The sequence below is a fragment of the Scardinius erythrophthalmus genome (genome assembly GCF_964197995.2).
Source record: "Scardinius erythrophthalmus genome assembly, chromosome: 3".
NCBI lineage: Eukaryota > Metazoa > Chordata > Actinopteri > Cypriniformes > Leuciscidae > Scardinius > Scardinius erythrophthalmus.
Window position 1 is genome coordinate 17,462,228 of NC_138223.1, and position 18,243 is coordinate 17,480,470.

Consider the following 18,243-nt stretch of genomic DNA (forward strand, 5'->3'; position numbering starts at 1 on the left):
GTTCTCCTGGCAACCGCTAAACCCAGACTCATCCATCAGATTACCAGACAGAGAAGCGTGATTCATAACTCCAGAGAACACTTCTAGAGTCCAGTGGTGGCCACTGCATCCGAAGCTTTGCATTGCACTTGGTGATGTAAGGCTCGAATGCAGCTGCCTCGGCCATGGAAACTCATTCCATGAAGCTCTCTACGCACTGTTCTTGAGCTAATCTGAAGGCCACACATAGTTTAGAGGTCTGTAGCTATTGACTGTGCAGAAAGTTGGCGACTTCTGCGCACTGTGCGCCTCAGCATGCGCTGACTCCGCTCTGTGGTTTTACGTGGCCTACCACTTTGTGGCTGAGTTGCTGTTGTTCCCAATTGCTTCTACTTTGTTATAATACCTCTAACAGTTGGCCGTGGAATATTTAGTAGTGAGGACATTTCTCGAATGCACAGGTGGCAACCTATCACGGTACCACGCTTGAATTCACTGAGCTCCTGAGAGCCACCCATTCTTTCACAAATGTTTGTAGAAGCAGTCTGCATGCTAGGTGCTTGATTTTATACAACTGTGGCCATGGAAGTGAATGGAACACCTGAATTCAATGATTTGGAGGGGGGTCCCAATACTTTTGGCTAATATAGTGTATATATATATATATATATATTATATAAATGTATACAGTATATGTAAACATTGTGATACAGTATGAGCATTGTAACTTTATCAGTGTTACAGTGTCTAGTGTTATTTCAGTGTCTAATGAAAGTGTCCATTAGGGCTCAATGCTAAACACTTTTAAAAACGACTAACAACCACAAAGGTAGAAAACAACAAAACTTTAATTAACACAACACCCTGATTTCTCCCCCCGATTCAGTCTCTGAAACATCCCATTCAAGGGATGCGACATCGTCGTTCCTCTTCAGTTTCTACAGGAAACACAAGTTTGCAAGAAACTTATGCTGAAGCCAATATGGGTACATAAACACACCGAAAACAACAAACTGATATTGATCAGCGAGAAAACAGTAGTGAAGTCCAGCAGTGTGGAAATAAATTGGATGGTTGTCTTTTTCAGTATTTCCAAATAAATGGATATGAGTATGTATTACAAAGGTTCAGTCAAGCAAAGCCATCCTTTTGATTACTGATCCAGTCAAACTTCAATCTTATTTCAAAAGGTGATTTAACCCATGGGAATGCACAGGTAATTACATTAAAAAGCACACAACAAAAGCAAACGTTGCTTATAGTGGTCTCTCGTTTAAAAAAAATAAGAAAAGGTATTTCTAACATCAGTGTTTCAAATGTTTAAAAAAATGAGAAATGCTCTTTGATTTAATTTTGGCAGTTTAAGTCAAGTGAATGCTTCTGAAAATGATATGAAAAGTGTTTGCGTTAGTTTGATAACGGAGAGTAAATGATTCCTTGGCATATTTGATATTTTCAGCTTAATGCATTTCCTAAATGAAACGGAGCACCTTACATAATATTACATATGACTCATATGATGACTGTCGACATGCTGACTTGAGTGTGAATTGTCAGACTGAATGCCACCATATTACAAAGCAATCAATTATAGCCACACATTTGTAATACAAGTAACACAAATTCCTAATTCAATAATAAATAAAAAAACTTAAATTCTGACCTCCAGTGCTACTAAGAGATATGATTATGAAAGAGAATATGAAAACTATTTTTTTTTTAAGACAGTGTGGTCTGTTATGCAATTATTCTCTGTGGTGATGATGCACTCCAATAAGTTCTTTAAGCACTATACATGCATTATTTCTGATCATGGGCACTCATCACTGGTTTAGAAAGTGAAATTTTGACTCATTGTTATTCGCTTACATTACTGGCTTCTGATGTTCATAGATCTGTAAATACATTAGGGGCCAACAGAAGCATTTTTTTCTTCAAAATACTCTCAAGATATTAGCAAAAGGATCAATATGCAACTTTGCTTTGGTCAAGATTCTGACTTTTGGAATGTTGTTAACTGATTAACCTATTTAGCATCTGCTCCCAACATCAGCACCAATGTATGATGTTCATTAAATCTGCTGCTCTTCGTACAATAAAATACAGACGTCCATCCCTAAATGGAAAATATTTCATTACCTCATTTTAGCTGGCAAATCACATTATGTTAGTCCAGCTACTCAGTTTTGTTTCCATGCGACTATTTTGCATTAATCTATGATCCTTTCATTCAGATGCAAACTTATTCTACGATGTAAATCAATCGGCATATCACAAACATGCATTTTAGCACAGTATCACATACTCGTAATGGCCTTTAAATGGTCCTTACTTGAAACGATGTAAAACTTTTGGAAGCCCTGTCTTCAAACTCAAAGAACGGTCTTAAAAATATAAATAAATAAAAATGTGAAAAGGTATTTTAGACTGCTTCCTGCTTTCACTCGAAGACACAAAGAAAACCTGCAAAACACATCTGCAATTACAAAACTACACTTCGGTATTGACTGCCAATGAACATGGGGATCTGTCAAACTAAAAAGTCTTTAGATGGAAATTAAGATTGTAGATTTGAGGGGACACAATTCCAAATACAGAAATCATGGATGAAGAAGAGAACTGAACAAGAAGTTTTAAATACCCAGTTTTGTCATTTGTTTTGGAGCACTGCAGATCAAATGTTCATGTTTTTTTTTTAATCCTACCAAATGTAATCTAATTTTAGAATATAATCCATCCCTTTCCCTCTTTTTCTTCATGGGCATCCTCTATGAAAGAAGAGCACAGTGACCACTGGACCAAGATCTCCCCCGCCGTCCAAAGGTGATCTTGAACCTCTTGAAAGCTTTGAAACTTCACTGGGTGGATTCCAAATGGGTAAAACTATGTATGTGTGTGTGTGTGTGTGTGTGTGTGTGTGTGTGTGTGTGTGTTGATATGATTGTCTGTGAATGAGTGTGTTTAAGTCTTAAATAAATTAGGTGCATCATTTATTAATAAATATCCTGCAGTTTCTCACCGTCCCATTCCAACGAGCTCAAGTTCAAATGTCAAACGAATCAAGCTGGCGGGCATTTCAGTGCATAACTGGCATCAAACTTGAGGGTGCATGTTAATGTCAGTCGATACGATTACCGCAGATAGTAAAGCGGTCAATCTCCAGCAAGTCTTTTTTGGGCGCCCTGTGTGTAAGCTCAGTATCGTCCTGAATAAGGCTTTTATCTTCTGATTCATCTGGTGTTGTGAGGAACTGATCTGATTCGCTGGTGGGGATCTGAGGGGCGGGGCATTCATCCCTTTGGGTGGGTTGAGCGGTGACTGATGCCGACATGCCCTCCTCCGCTGGTTCACCTTCAGAGGGGGACACAATTAGTCAGAGAGAACAAAACCTTTATAAGACTTTCAAACTATTTTCTCTCTGTTTTCAAGGTTCCTTGTGTTACCTGGTGGTTCTCGTGTGTGTTTGGTCCGGTTTGCTCTGCTGGACACTCTGCTGGGAGTTGCAGAGGGGGGATTTTGAAACAGCTTCTCCTCCATTTTTGCCTCTTTCACATACATGCAGGATTTTCCCAATAACAATATACTGTTCAGAACCTTCAGGGTGATCATTCTGAATAAACGCACGGAAACACACAGAATGCAACATTTGGATTATATTCATTACTGTTCAAAAGTGTGCGATCGATCAGTACGTTTTTTGAAAAGAAACAAAATCCTTTAGGGTCCAATTTTCACGATTGCTATATCTAGTTGCTTATTAGCATGCATATTACTAGGATATTTGCTGCTTATTAGTACTTTTAAAGCACATATTAATGCCTTTTTAAGCATTATCATATTCTACATCCCTTAATCCTACCCAATACCTACATGTAACTACCTTTCTAACTATTAGCATAATAAGCAATAATTAAGAGTTTGAGGCAAAAGTCATAGTTAATAGTTTTTTAATAGTGAGAATTGGACCCTAAACTAAAGTGTGACCCTGCCTTTATTCAATCAAAAATACAGTAACATTGTGAAATATTAGTTTACACTTTATTTAAAGGTGAGCTTGTTATAGTGTAATTATTAAACATTTAAATACTGAGTAATAATAATGTACTTAACATAGGGTTATAATTAGGGTTTAGTTTAGGGTTAGTTGCATGTAATTATGCATAATTTATAGTTATTACAACAGTAACTACATGTAACGTGTAACAAGGACACTGTAAAATAAATTGTTATCAAATATTATTACAATTTAAAATATTTTTCTTTTCATATATGTAATTTATTTCTATGATGGAAAAGCTGAATTTTCAGCATCACATGATCCTCCAGAAATCTTTCTAATATACCGATTTGGTGCTCAAGAACCATTTATTATTACTATGACAGTTGGAAATGGTTGTGCTGCGTAATGAAGCGTGGAAATATTGTTTCCTTTGAGGAACAGAAAGTATGAAGAACAGTATTTATTTGAAATAGAAATATTTTGTAACATTATAAATGTCTTTAGTGTTCTTTTTAATCAACGTAATGTCTATCTTCTGAATAAAAGTATAACTTTTTTTAAAGAAAAAATCATTGATCCAAAAATATATTAAATTAAAATTAATACATTAAGAAAATATTAAAACAAGAAAATATTATTATTAAAATTGAATGTATATATTTATTTATTAAAATATAATTGATTAAAAACTACTTTTGAACTGAAATAATGTAAACTCATACCCCAGGTAGAAGAGCACGACACATACAATGGACAGAGAGCCCTGGATCTTCACAGAACTGGTCACCACCCGGATCAACTGTCAATCACATACTACATGAGTATAACTAATAACAGTTACTACACATTACAGTACCTTCACTGTTAATGGCTTTCAAAGTACTGAAAAATACAGCTTGTGGAAGTGAATACAGTGCAGTCTACAAGAGCCACTTTAAGTGATACAAACAACACAATAAGGTATATTAACAAGAGCTGTGCAACAAAATGACAAATTGTAAATGAATGCAAACATTGTAAGGATTTATGTTCTTGCTTTTACATTGTACTGTGTGATAGATTTGGTATTGTGATTAAATAAAGATGAGGCAGGTTACCAGTAAAGCAAGAGGAAGAGGAATGAACCCCATCCTCCTGGACACACTGTCACTGTAGTCTGTGTATGCCTGGAAAACATACATATTTCAGTATTTGATTAATAAAGCTGGACGAACGTCATTCCTTTCAATTCAAATAATCGATCATCTTTGATACATAATTTTATATACACTTGGCTAAACATTCGGAAGATTACAGTCTTGCTTAAAAAGGGTCTCTGATATGATAAATGCACATGCACTTACATTTTTCTGTCTGCTGCTGACCAGATCAAAGGCCAAGCTCGCTCTGTATTCACTGTAGACCTGCACAAACACATGCACACACACACACAGTTACAAGGAATTAGGACTTGCGATTCAGTAACAGAGTCAAATATAAAATCAGTAAACTAAAAAAGGCACATTAGAATGATTCCATCAAATAACTCAGGAGTTCAAGAGTCTTTTGAAGGATTTTTTAAAGGGTTAGTTCACCAATGTTAGTACACACATTCATCAACGCACACATCAATCTTGGTAAACAGAAGCTCAAGCATGCTTGCTTGACGTACGAGAATCAAAGGGTTCATTCACGTTTAATACGTTTTAAAATGTTATTTATTTATATGACAACTTAATTTTTAATCGAATGTGCTGATCTGGTGCTCAAGAAACATTTCTCTTTTTAAAAAATGTTGAAAACAGTTGTGCTGCTCAATATTTTTGTGGAAATTGTGAAGCATTTTTCATTAGAAAGAACAGCATTTATTTAAAATAGAAATCTTTTGTAACGTCGTAAATGTCACTTTTGATCAATTTAATGCGAACTTGCTGAATAAAAGTATTAACTTCTCCAAAAAGTTTTGTGTAATTGGTAACAATTAGAGTTTGGTTAAAAAAAATCAATTTCAGCCATTTAATAAAAAAATGCATAAACATTAAGATGTATATTGAATATTTGTGACCCTGGATCACAAAACCAGTCACAAGTAGCACGGATATATTTGTGGCAGTGGCCAACAATACATTGTATGGGTCAAAATGATCGATTTTTCTTTTATGCGAAAAACCATTAGGATATTAAGTAAAGATCATGTTTCATGAAGATATTTTGCAAATTTCCTACCGTAAATATATAAATCATTTATTTTTGTGAGTGAATGCAGCACAGTCACGAACATAAATTATCGACTTTCTCAATGTTTCGAATGTTTTGCTAGCCTGGTAATACCAAACTCTGCTACTTCGCTTTGCTTTGTAGACAGAGTCTGGAATGGCATAATAGAAAAGTGTTTTCTCTCTCGCGGGGGGTCTCCTTGTCTGAAGTTTAAAATCATTGGTTACCCGTAAGCCAATCACATGACGTTTGGTTATGGCGTGTGTTATGCGCATGCTCAGCCGCATCTAACTTCCACTGTAAACACATGTATGATGCGAAAACAAAACCATCGGCCGAAATACCGGAGTAAACATGGCTGTGAACGACTTTTGCAGATTATGTGAAGTAAATCTACGCATCCACGGTACAATCAGCGTCTACGTCACGGCTCTCAGCCCGCCCTCTGTTCGTTGATTGGCCCGGCTGTCCGAAGGCCGCTGGAAAACTGAAAGATAGGCTGCTATCTCAGACTGACTACAGAACCGAAATGAAATTGAGCGGAAGTAGGGAGTCTGACGTAGTCAGGCTAATGTTTTGCACCCTCAGATTCCAGATTTTCAAATAGTTGTATCTCGGCCAAATATTGTCCTATCCTAACAAACCATACATCAATGGAAAGCTTATTTATTCAGCTTTTAGATGATGTATACATCTCAATTTCATAAAATGTGACTGGTTTTGTGGTCCAGGGTCACATGGTAAAATGACTGGAAATTATCCCAACTTGTTTATTTTGGCTAGTGTCCACCTCTAGGAAAAATACAGTACAGGAGAGAGAGAAAAGTGTGCACGTATGTGCTGTGACACTAATCTTCCTGCCTAAACTAAGCAGATCTGTCTCTAATCCCTGCCAGTAACTACACTCCTCTTTCTGTTATTACATATCGCTCCCCCCTCCCTCCCCATCCACATTGTATTCTTCCTGCTTAACCCCTACTTTGTTCATCTGTTCCCTCTATTTTTCCTCTTTCAGACACTTGTTTAGGGACAGTTTAGTTTGTAGTATCACCGATCCTTCATTTGATGAGTATCTCAACAGCAGAGGGGCTCTACACTGGACAGACGCTGAGCTCTGTGTGTGCTGATAGATTTGGGTCAGTGGATCTGTCAGGGTTACCCAAGACACTGAGAGCGGTGCTGCTTTTCAGACACACCCCCAAAGGAAACCTGTATCTCTTTGTAAAGGCTTCTTCTTGACTGAGACAGAGGTTCTTGTTTTTTAGACAAGAAGGAACAGTCTAGAATATGTGCCTAAGGAAACCCTTTGACTTAATTAGGTCATGTCACAGTTCTCATGTTCTGTTTTTCTTTAGTTTATTCTAGATAAAAGTTAGATGGATACATGTATTAGTGTATTGTCATTTCAGTAGCTTTAGGTCACACTAAAAAAAACTTCTCTTTGCACTAAGACCTACTGTTTTCAAGTTACTGTAGTTCATTTGTAGGTGATCCAATGTTCATATAATCGACCTATAGTGTTTCATATTTAAACTACTGTCTTCTCAAAATCTTAATGGCAGGATTTACCCAAAATGGAAAATGATCCCTTTAATCACAACAACATGATACCAGCAGAAGTATCATGATATCAATTAGTATGATGATACTAGGCCAACTCATGCTGTATGAATGCAAATCTTTTAGCTCTGACAGAAAGTGGTATGTATTGCTTTTAGGGTTTGTTATTAAATATTATATTATTTATTTGTATTTAACATTACACAATTCCATAATTTTTATTATATTTGAATATTAACTATGCTACAAAATGATTATATATTTGTTATTTTGGTAAAAAATATAAAAAATGTATATTTCATTAATGCCAAATTAATTAATCTTTTGCCAGGATAACAAGCACATCAGCATATTTTATTAATATATGTTTTATGTTTATATATGTATTTGTAATATGCCTAACATATAATATATTTTATGATTACCGTCTTAGGAATACTTTGGCGCTGCCAGTATTTTAAGCCTAATATACAGTGCAACAATAATTTGAACTCACATCTGCTGTGATGTCGTTAAACTTGGTGATGAAGGCATGTTTGACAACGTCCACCGCAATCTCTGAGGCGATTACCATACAGACATCAGGAAACAACACCCATAGGTGATCTATGAGCAATAATCAATGATTAATACACACATCGATGTTGCGTATACACAAATTCTGAGACGTGTCAGTTGTCAACCTGATACCTGGATTCCAGGAGAACTGCTCCATGTTTCTGAGACAGACGATTAGTAAGAGTGTGTAGTTTGTAAATCTTTCTTTAATGTCTGTGATGAGAAAGACAGATAGGAACACTGAGACAATTCATCAGTGACAGTTTGAGAAGACTTTATTTACATGGACCTACCACTATTGGACATCTGGAAGAGGTTGTTTTTCTCAAATTTCTTGAATACACTTCCTTTGATCTCAACAAACTACATAAAGAAAAACATACATTAATATAAACCCTATAAAAGAAGGTGCGAATGAATGTGCTGTTGTAAAATGTAATTACAGAGACAAATGTAGAAACTAAAGTCATTGTAGTGTATTTAATTTAACAAACTAACTGTGCACGCACTCACATTATTAGACATCATGATGGTGAGCAGTGACTTGTTATGCGAATTGAAAGCCACGTTCAGTGTGGTGGCCTGAACCATAATTAGAATGGCATGTAGGACTGCATTATTAATTAAGGAAAGTTATAACTTATGACAGATTGCAATATGACAACTGTGACACAACACTAGATTTAAATTAAATCATAAAAATTCATAAAAATACAACTGAGCAGTTTCAGTGTAGTTAAAGACACCCTGTGGTGAAAATCAACATTTTAATGTTGTTTATATGTTTATGTGGTGTTTTAATGTGCTTTAAAGGTACACTCCACCGTTTTTTCATATTAAACTATGTTATTCCCTTAACTAAGACGAGTTGATGCATACCTCTCTCGTCTCAGTGCGTGCACTCAATCGCGCGGCGACACTTTGATAGCACCTAGCTTAGCCCAGTTCATTCATTAGGATCCAAACAGAGATGAAGTTAGAAGCGACCAAACACCGACTCGAGTTGAAGTGCCGAGTTGAAGTGCTCCCAAGTGCTATTCCGCCATACATTATAGTTATCCTTTTTACCCGCTTAGAAAAGCGTAACGTTTTATTTTGTGTCACCATACTTGGTCGTGTAACTACTCGTGTAACTGTATTAAAATAGGGAAAACGTGGAGATGTTTGGTCGCTTCTAACTTCATCTCTGTTTGGATCCTAATGAATGAACTGAGCCAAACGCTATCAAAGTGTCGCCGCGCACCAGAGCGATTGAGTGCACGCACTGAGACGAGAGAGGTATGTATCAACTTGTCTTAGTTAAGGGAATAACAGTTTAATATGAAAAAACGGTGGAGTGTTCCTTTAAGACAAACCATGTGTAAATTCATAAGTCAACATCATTGCTGAGTATTTTCTCCTTAAAACTGCAGTGAACCAAAGACAGTCTCAAAAACATGGCTTGAAATTGCGGGAGTTTCTGATGTCACAAACTACCTTGTAACCAATCACGTCAAGGTGTGATCATCAACGAGTGGATCTCTGAGCTGGTGTGAGTGAGTGGAGGCTAATTTGCATATTCATAGAATCGCTTATACTAAATGAGGCAAGGGTGTACATTCAAAGTATATGAAGAGTTTTTACAAGGGGACTTCAAATATATTTCGTACCGAACTTGAAAGTGTAGTTGTAATTACTAACTTATTAGTTCTGTATTTTTGTATTAATTTTTACAATTAATTTTACTATTACACACTATATATTAAATAGCAGAGTTTGAGAATTTATTCAAATCTACAAAAAATTGTCATTATATCCAAATATGACTATGTGACATTTAAAACAAAGCTGGTGTGAAGGATACAGACGTAGAGAACAGCCATGAAGAAATGTGGGATGACTCCTATATGAGCTCTCTTTCTCTCTTTTGGTTCAGTGGCAGTCCAGTACAAAGCATCCAAAATATCCTGACCGAAAGACGAAAACAAGCGATCTGCCACCTAGAGGAGAAACACAGAGTGTGTCAATTCACCTACTACTGTTAATATAATAGTAACAAATGTGAGTGTTGTGATACTGTACCTCCAGCATGTTGTAGATGATGTAGAGTTTTATGACAGACTGACCCCGGATAAGGTGGTACATCATGGAATAATCCACATAATGCATCATGAAATAACACAGAACCATGATAAAACCCTTCAGAACATCACACACCTGAGCGGGCTGCAAGATACGAGATCCACTGCACACACACACACACACACACACACACACATAGACAAGACAAAACATTTTTTGGTTAAATTGGTTCCATAGACATCTGGAATTACCTAATGGAAGAGTAGCTGGTTATAATCACAAAGCAGTTCTTCTGTTGGTAAGATCTTCCACACACACACAGCCACTGGGTTAGTGATCACTCTCAGTGGTTCATGCGTCATGCTAAAGATTTTACAACACAAGACTTGTGCTGGGAGAAGATCAGCAGTGTAAACGTACCCAAAAACGTCAAATAAAGCTGTTATAAAACATTTATTACCATTATTCTAAAACATAGCATTAAAATATTTAGTATTTTTATCCTATCCTAATAAAAGGCAAAGACGGCAAAAATAAATATTTAAAACATCAAATTAATTTTTTCATTAAATTAGTTAATTTATTAAATTCCGTTTAAACTGAGCTAATTTAACTAATTTTTTAACAAATTTTTAAATATTAACAAAATGTAAATATTTGCTGTAACAAAAATTCCATAATGAGTTTTACTAAATTCTGAGAACCCGATGCATCATTAAAGGGATAGTTTCCCCCAAATTTTTATTCTATCATCATTTACTCATCCTCAAGTTGTTCCAAACCTGTATGAATTTCTCTCTTCTGCTCAAAACAAAAGAAAATATCTTGAAGAACTTTGGGTACTAACACTATTTTTATTTTCCTACTATGGAAGTCAATAGGGTACATCAACTACCGACATTATTCAAAATATCTTTTTCTGTGTTCAGCAGAAGAAAGAAATTCATACAGGTATGGAACAAATTGAGCGTGAGTAAATAATGGCTTAAGTGAACTAAAGATTTTTGGGTGAACTATCCCTTTAAATATGAAACTTGTCACACAATTCATGACTGATTGTTTCAGTGTGACTCATAATTATTTACATAAATATGCTTAAATCATAAAATGTAATTAGAATTTACATTCACATGCTCAAGAATTGTATTAGTTCAGTGACTATTTGCTGCAGATGTAAACGGCACCTGCACTGGCACATAGAACAGGATTATGCACATCAATAATACAAATTTGACGATGTCAAAGTACCAGGCAGTTACAGCATTTTTTGTGTAAACGACCCGAGCTCTTAAAAAACGCAAATGCTGTGTTACTATTACAGCATTATAATAGTACATACGACTACCGTTCAAATGTTTGGGGTTAGTAAGAGTTTTTGTTTTTAAACAAATTAATTATTTTATTAAACCAGGACACTTTAAACTGATCAAAAATGACAGTAAATGAATTAACAATGTTACAAAAGATTTAAAAATGTTCTATTGTCATGGTTTCCACAAAAGTATGAATCAATAAAACACTGATAATAATAAGAAATGTTTCTTGAGCACCAAATCAGCAAGATTTCTTAAGGATCACGTGACACTGAAGACTGGAGTAATGCCTGCTGAAAATACAGCTTTGCCATCACAGGAAAAATGACATTTTAAAATATATTCAAATAGAAAACTTTTATTTTAAATAACTGTATTTTTGATCAAATAAATGCATCGTTGGTGAACATAAGAGACATCTTATGAAAAAAATCCCCAAAACCTCAAACGGCAATGCATATTGATATACTATTATAAAAGTTTGTTTCTAGATAAAATGCACATTGTTAGTATTTACACTGGGGTGCGAACATTATATACAACTATTTACATTTACTGTAAATAGAATATGCATTCTTTTACACATAATAGGCTTTGCCCAAATATATATTTTAAGAAATTATTGTAATTACAATAATTATTGTATTGTACGTAATACATGCACTGAATGCAACTGAATTTCCATCATCAGATGCATTTTACAACCCTAATAATAACATTTTACATTAATATATTGCATTAATCATTTGTTTCTCCTTTATCAGAGCTTTGCTTGTTTACTGTGATCACACTGCCATCCTGTGACTGATCATGCAAGTACACCCTGTAAGTCAGAAAGAACAACATGGCTGTTCTGAGAATGATCCCAGATGATTTTAGTATTCCAGTGTGAAATCAAAGCACAACAGTGCAAAATTAGACAGCTATGGCAACGGAAGCGAGTGAAAGAGAGGATGAATACACAGTATGAATGTGTGTTTGAACACAGCCGCTGCAATCATACCAGCACGGGTGTGTGTGTGCTTAAAGCAGCTGCAGTCATTTTTTCTGCATACCTGCTCTTTTTGCAGTAGGGACATATACTAGCTCTGCAGGCAGAAGAATATATGCACAATCATTTTGGGTTTAAGTGTGTTTAGGTGTGTGTCTGTAATAACACTGTGAAAGAAAAAAGTAGAGAGCTCAGATGTTTCAACCTGTTGGTTTATCAGAATCGTATTACAGTCCTACTTTTGGGAACATTGCTCTGAGCATATCCTGAGTACAGTGTGTGTATTACCTGAGGCCACAGCAGGGCAGCGTCAGCAGCCTGATCAGGGCCAGAAGCACTCTGAGGGGCAGCAGAGTGAACACGTACAGAAACACATCCAGACACAGGAAAAAGCCAAAGATCATCAGCTACAGCGAGAGAGAAAGAGAAAGAGAGAGAGAGAGAGAGAGAGAGAGAGAGAGAGAGAGAGAGAGAGAGAGAGAGAGAGAGAGAGAGAGAGAGAGAGAGAGAGAGAGAAAGAGAAAGAGAAAGAGAAAGAGAAAGAGAAAGAGAAAGAGAAAGAGAAAGAGAGAGAGAGAGAGAGAGAGAGAGAGAGAGAGAGAGAGAGAGAGAGAGAGAGAGATCAGTGGTAGTCCTGGATGTGGTATAACTTACTTCAAAGGCTCAGTCTGTCAAACTCCAAATGACAAAAAACAACCATACAACCATAAATTTCATAAAAGTAGTAGATTAAACTTGCGATTTGATAGCTTTGTGTAAAGAACAAACCTTTAGATGCACCATGTCAGGTTTGACAAAAATGTCACATGACTGATCCGTTCCTTCAGTTTGAAAAAAATATTTCTTCAATAATGTTTAAAATATTTATTTGGCAACACTTTAAAATAAGGTTTAATTTACCATGAGCAAAACATTTGTTAAACTTTGTAAATGTTACTTAATAAAAATACAGCTGTTGATTGTTTGTTCATGTTACTTCACAGTGCATTAACTAATGTTAACAAATACAAATTTTGATTTTAATAATGTATTTGTAAATGCTGAAATTTACATTAGCAAAGATTAATAAAAGCTGTAGAAGTGCAGTTCATTGTTAGTTCATGTTAACTAATGTAGTTAACTAATGTTAACCAATGAAACCCTATTGTAAAGTATTACCGTTTATTTTTATATTTATGTACAGATTTAGAAAATACATGATTATTTATAATAAAAATATTTTTATAAAATATAATACATTATTATGTTTTAATAAACAGTTAAAGAACTATAAAGTATTTTTATAAATAAGACAAGAGTAAGCTGAATTAGCCTAAATGTTTAATTTAATTAAGCCATTTATTTGTTTTTACCCATAAAAAAAAACATAAAAGTAAACACTGAGAAGCAATCAACATGACATAACAACCACCAAGGGAGTGAGTTTGGGACACATCTGTTTTCAGATGAGGGGAGTGTTAGGAACATATTCTAACATTAATAATATTATTTCATTATAATACATTATTATGGTTTTAATTCTTTTGGTTGGCAGATAAATAAAACAACGCACAGTGTGATGAATGATATTGTACTGAATAGTTATTTCATTGAGTATGGATTGTGTGATTTTGTGCCGATGTGTTTGGTACCTTCTCCAGTTCTTTTGGAATCCGCAGGCAGGTGTAAACCTTCTCTCTCCGCTCGGTGTATTTGGCCTCATTGTGTTCCAGAAAATATCCTCTAGTCAACTCAGCACTAATAAACCTCACCAGAGAGAGATCTGCACACAGACATACAAGTAAACACACACATGAATGTGTAGTCAGTCACATGCATCCAGCACAATGAAACCATTTTCCTCATTATTTAGCACTACATAGAGAAGTGCAGAGGATGGAAGCTCAAAATGTTCCTGTGTGTGTGAAAGGAGGATGAATAAACAAGTGCACCAGCATCTCTTCATCTCTCTCAAATATGTACCATTACAAAAAAATAGTCCACTTGTGAAAATGCCATTATGGTTTTAGAATTTAGTTTTCCAGTATTGGATTCGGTTTTCCAATTTAGGATTTTAGATCATTTTAGATCATTTACTAATTAAAATTAATCATTTATTTTACAATTTTATTTGCAAATACATTATTTCTTTAAAACTTTATGAGTTCTGGATTGTGGGTCTTATATAGTACTGATGTTGTTTGCATTGCAACAGCAAAATAATTCAGTGTTTTTAATGACAATTGTTTTTAACAACCTGTAATAATGCTGAAAGGTTAAAACAACAAAACAAAAAGTTGGATGCAAAAAATGACCAATAAGCCCTTCGAGTATTTCATTTTTGTGCATAATGATTCTGTTTTACATTTTTAAAAACTCTTAAAATTTAAATCCTAGATTTTCCATATGTGGAGCTGCACGATTAAATCGTTAAAAGATCGTGAAAACACCCGTGCAATCTTATCCCTAAATGACAACGATTCAGTCATGTCTATTAAACCTTTGACGAATATGATCACAGCGAGCATTCAACTCTGCATTGTCACTGCTGTTGATCCAGAGGGAGCAGTTGTCAAGTGTTGGCATGAAACAGCTTCACTGTCTTTTTAACTATACAGTATTATTATTTCTGTGTTAAATATTCAAATTGTCAGTCACAGAAGTACTCGGATAAAAGTTGATAGTTCGGACCTAACTGATGTCTTCTACGGTAGCGATAAAAAAAAAATTAACTTTACAAGATAAGTATCGATTACATTGTTACACCAGTAGGTGGTGACAAGTGACTGTTAACAAATGTACTTGTCATTGAATTAGGCTATTCATTTAAAAGATTCGTTCAAAAACGCTGATTCATCCAGTAATAAAACAAGTTAAGTCTTAATAAGAAAGTTAGTGAATCATTCATTCAAACAGATTTTTTTTTTAATTAAGTGAATTTTTTTTTAATAGAATGCTCCAATTCACATTTTATCAGAACATCTAGTAAATTACTTGTTATTTTGTTAAGCTGTCTATTCAGAATAATGGGAGAATGATCTCTATCTTAACAAAAATAGAGAAAAATGTGATTCTCAATTCATCCAGAATCATACACAGACTTGAATAGTAAATTTAAGCAATCTTCAAACATAGCCACAATAAGCGACTTTTCTTTGCATTATGTTTTCATATCACAGCGGTAAAGGTTTCGTGATTTAATCAGGAACATTGTTGACACAGTTGCTGTGTGATGGTGGTTCTCACACCTGATCTACAGCAGAAAAGATCAGTGACATAAAAGTTCAATTTAAGTGGAACATAAAGTCCTGGACTGTTTTTAGTGCATGTTTATGTTGACCTAAGGCCAAACGTGTTGTGATAAGGGCAAGAAAGCGTCCTGAGGTGAACGGCACACATTGCAAATGTGTTCTGTTGCCAACACACACAGTACTTTCTATTTTTAACGGTAATAGAGAAGGATAAACTTGAGGATGGGAAACAGTGAATGGGAAAACAAACAAAGTGGAGAGAAAGAGCGAGAGAGAGCCAGAGAGATATCAGATTCTCATCTGTGTGGGAGTGTCTTATAAGTTACATGATAAAATATAAGTACATTTATCATCCAACAAACACCTGTCATCCATTTAGCTCTCTGAACTCATGACACAACCTCTGAAAGCTTTCTAAAAGAAAAGCACAGAAAAGATGCCCTCGGTTTCATATATTTTATCCATTTAAAAGGTTGAGGAGTTTGTTTGGATTAACTTTGGCTTCATGTGTTCTGTTCCAACTCAGGGATTCCCAAAACTTTTTTGTAAGACAAACATTGCTGCAAAAATATTTACTTGAAGTAAGATTTTAAGTTAATTTTAGTAATTTAACAATGCATTCACAAGTTCAGTTTCTGTATCTGATGTTTGCAGATAACAAATACAATTAGGAATGAATAAAATTAGGCTAGAGTGTTATTTTGATCATTTATAATTAATTATTAGCATCAACTCACAAACGCCCACAAAAGCCTTTGCAATTGTAGTAGCATTATCCTTGCTTCTTACATAGCCTAAACAAACATCCACACTAAAATCCCAGCATTTATGATAACTATATAAAGACTGTTTTATTTTATGAACATGAAGCAATTCATTTCCTTATTCATTTCCATGAATTTTCCAGGCAGGGAAATAACAGTTTGGACCCACTTTAAATGGTCTATATACTACTATGTATTGTGTAGCCTAGATACATGTTTTTTTTTTTTTTTTTTTTTTTTTTTTTTTTACATAGCTTAGGCTATATTTTTAAAATATAGCATGTTTTTGTCATTAATTTCTGTAGTTAAATCTATTACAATGTTGACCCTTCCCTTACACATATCCCACCGTCCGCAATAGCATCAAGTGTTCTGCAATACAACATGAAAACTAGTGTAAAAAAAAATTGTTAGGTACAAAGACATGTAACATAATAAGTGGGACTTTTAAATTTCCTGCAGAAATCTTGCTACATAATAACTTCACTTAATAATCCATTAACATATCAGTGATTAATGTGCATTCAAATATGAATATGAATGATGAATCATAGTTATGTGATCATTTTGATTATGCATGTTACTTACCACTAATTACTGTATTGCATGTTAATATTAAGAGTTCCTGTTCCTAAGCAACCTCGTGTAAACAGATCTATAACATCAGGTCTTCTCATCTTCACACCTGATCAGCTGTCTTGATCCTTGTGCTTCTAAAGTTAAGTTAGTCTCATTATGCAAGAGGCTGAATGTGTCACATGAGCAACACTGATCATTGCGGTACCTTAAATAAACAAATGGATGTCGAACTATCTGATCTTGTTAATGGTAAACAAACTTTAGTAACTGATAATGCTGCAGACAGTAGATAAATGCAATGCATTGTGGTTGTGGCTGTTGTGTGTGGCAGGTTCAAAAACTGCCTAGCTTCCCACCTAGACAGTATTTTGGCGCGTTGTAACATTTAAATCAAGCATTGCTTACCTATATCGTTGTAACGTGCTTATGATGCTGATACATACAGTCTATGTAGACAGCTCACTAGGTTGAAAATAATGTGTGTTTAGCGCACAGAGCCGCTGTCTGTCACTCTTACCTGACACATTGCTCTTTCTCTCTTTGCATTTCGCCTTCCTCTCGTAAAAGCCCAGAGTTTCTGTAACGTCTGACGCAGCGGCTTGCTTCTCCGCCTTTTTGACTCCGCTGAAGAGTCGTTTCTCCTTCTCCTTCTCCTCATTTTCAGTCTCATTTTCGTCTCCAAGCCCCGCAGCTACTGAGTCCGCCATCTTCCCCACAGACACAACATTCAGGCGTCACTGCCTACGTCACTGCAAATGACTACAATTCCCATAATGCAGCTGGACAAATTCATACACACACACAAGCAAATCCTCTAAACCATGTTTTAATGACTTTATTCTTCTTAAATCAGTTATAACATCTCTTAATTCTACAGTTTATAATTTGGATTAGTATGTGTTCAGAGGTTCAATTTCATTTGACTCGGATTATGTGAAAAACACAACAAAGTGTGCTCGTGCACACTCTTCCTTTTCCCTCGAGCTCAGCTGAACGAAATAGCAAGCGCAGA

General features: G+C 35.2%; 1 protein-coding gene across 2 annotated transcripts; it reads right to left on the bottom strand.

Moving 5' to 3' along the window:
• Window positions 1-809: 809 nt before the first annotated feature.
• tapt1b (transmembrane anterior posterior transformation 1b) lies at window positions 810-18,032 on the bottom strand. Of its 2 annotated transcripts, XM_081361462.1 has the most exons (15): window positions 17,749-17,961; window positions 14,290-14,420; window positions 12,947-13,065; window positions 12,723-12,755; window positions 10,355-10,517; window positions 10,137-10,272; window positions 8,807-8,904; window positions 8,587-8,656; window positions 8,426-8,506; window positions 8,232-8,341; window positions 5,323-5,382; window positions 5,077-5,145; window positions 4,702-4,778; window positions 3,423-3,589; window positions 810-3,330 (listed from the first exon to the last, which is right to left on the bottom strand). In XM_081361462.1, exons 1-15 carry the CDS (start codon window positions 17,936-17,938, stop codon window positions 3,098-3,100), a joined length of 1,737 nt encoding a protein of 578 aa, XP_081217588.1. In that variant the 5' UTR covers window positions 17,939-17,961; the 3' UTR covers window positions 810-3,097. The 2 variants fall into 2 exon arrangements, with proteins under 2 accessions (XP_081217588.1, XP_081217589.1); XM_081361463.1 differs by lacking the exon at window positions 12,723-12,755 and having other exon boundaries at window positions 17,749-18,032.
• Between the last annotated feature and the right edge of the window lie 211 nt (window positions 18,033-18,243).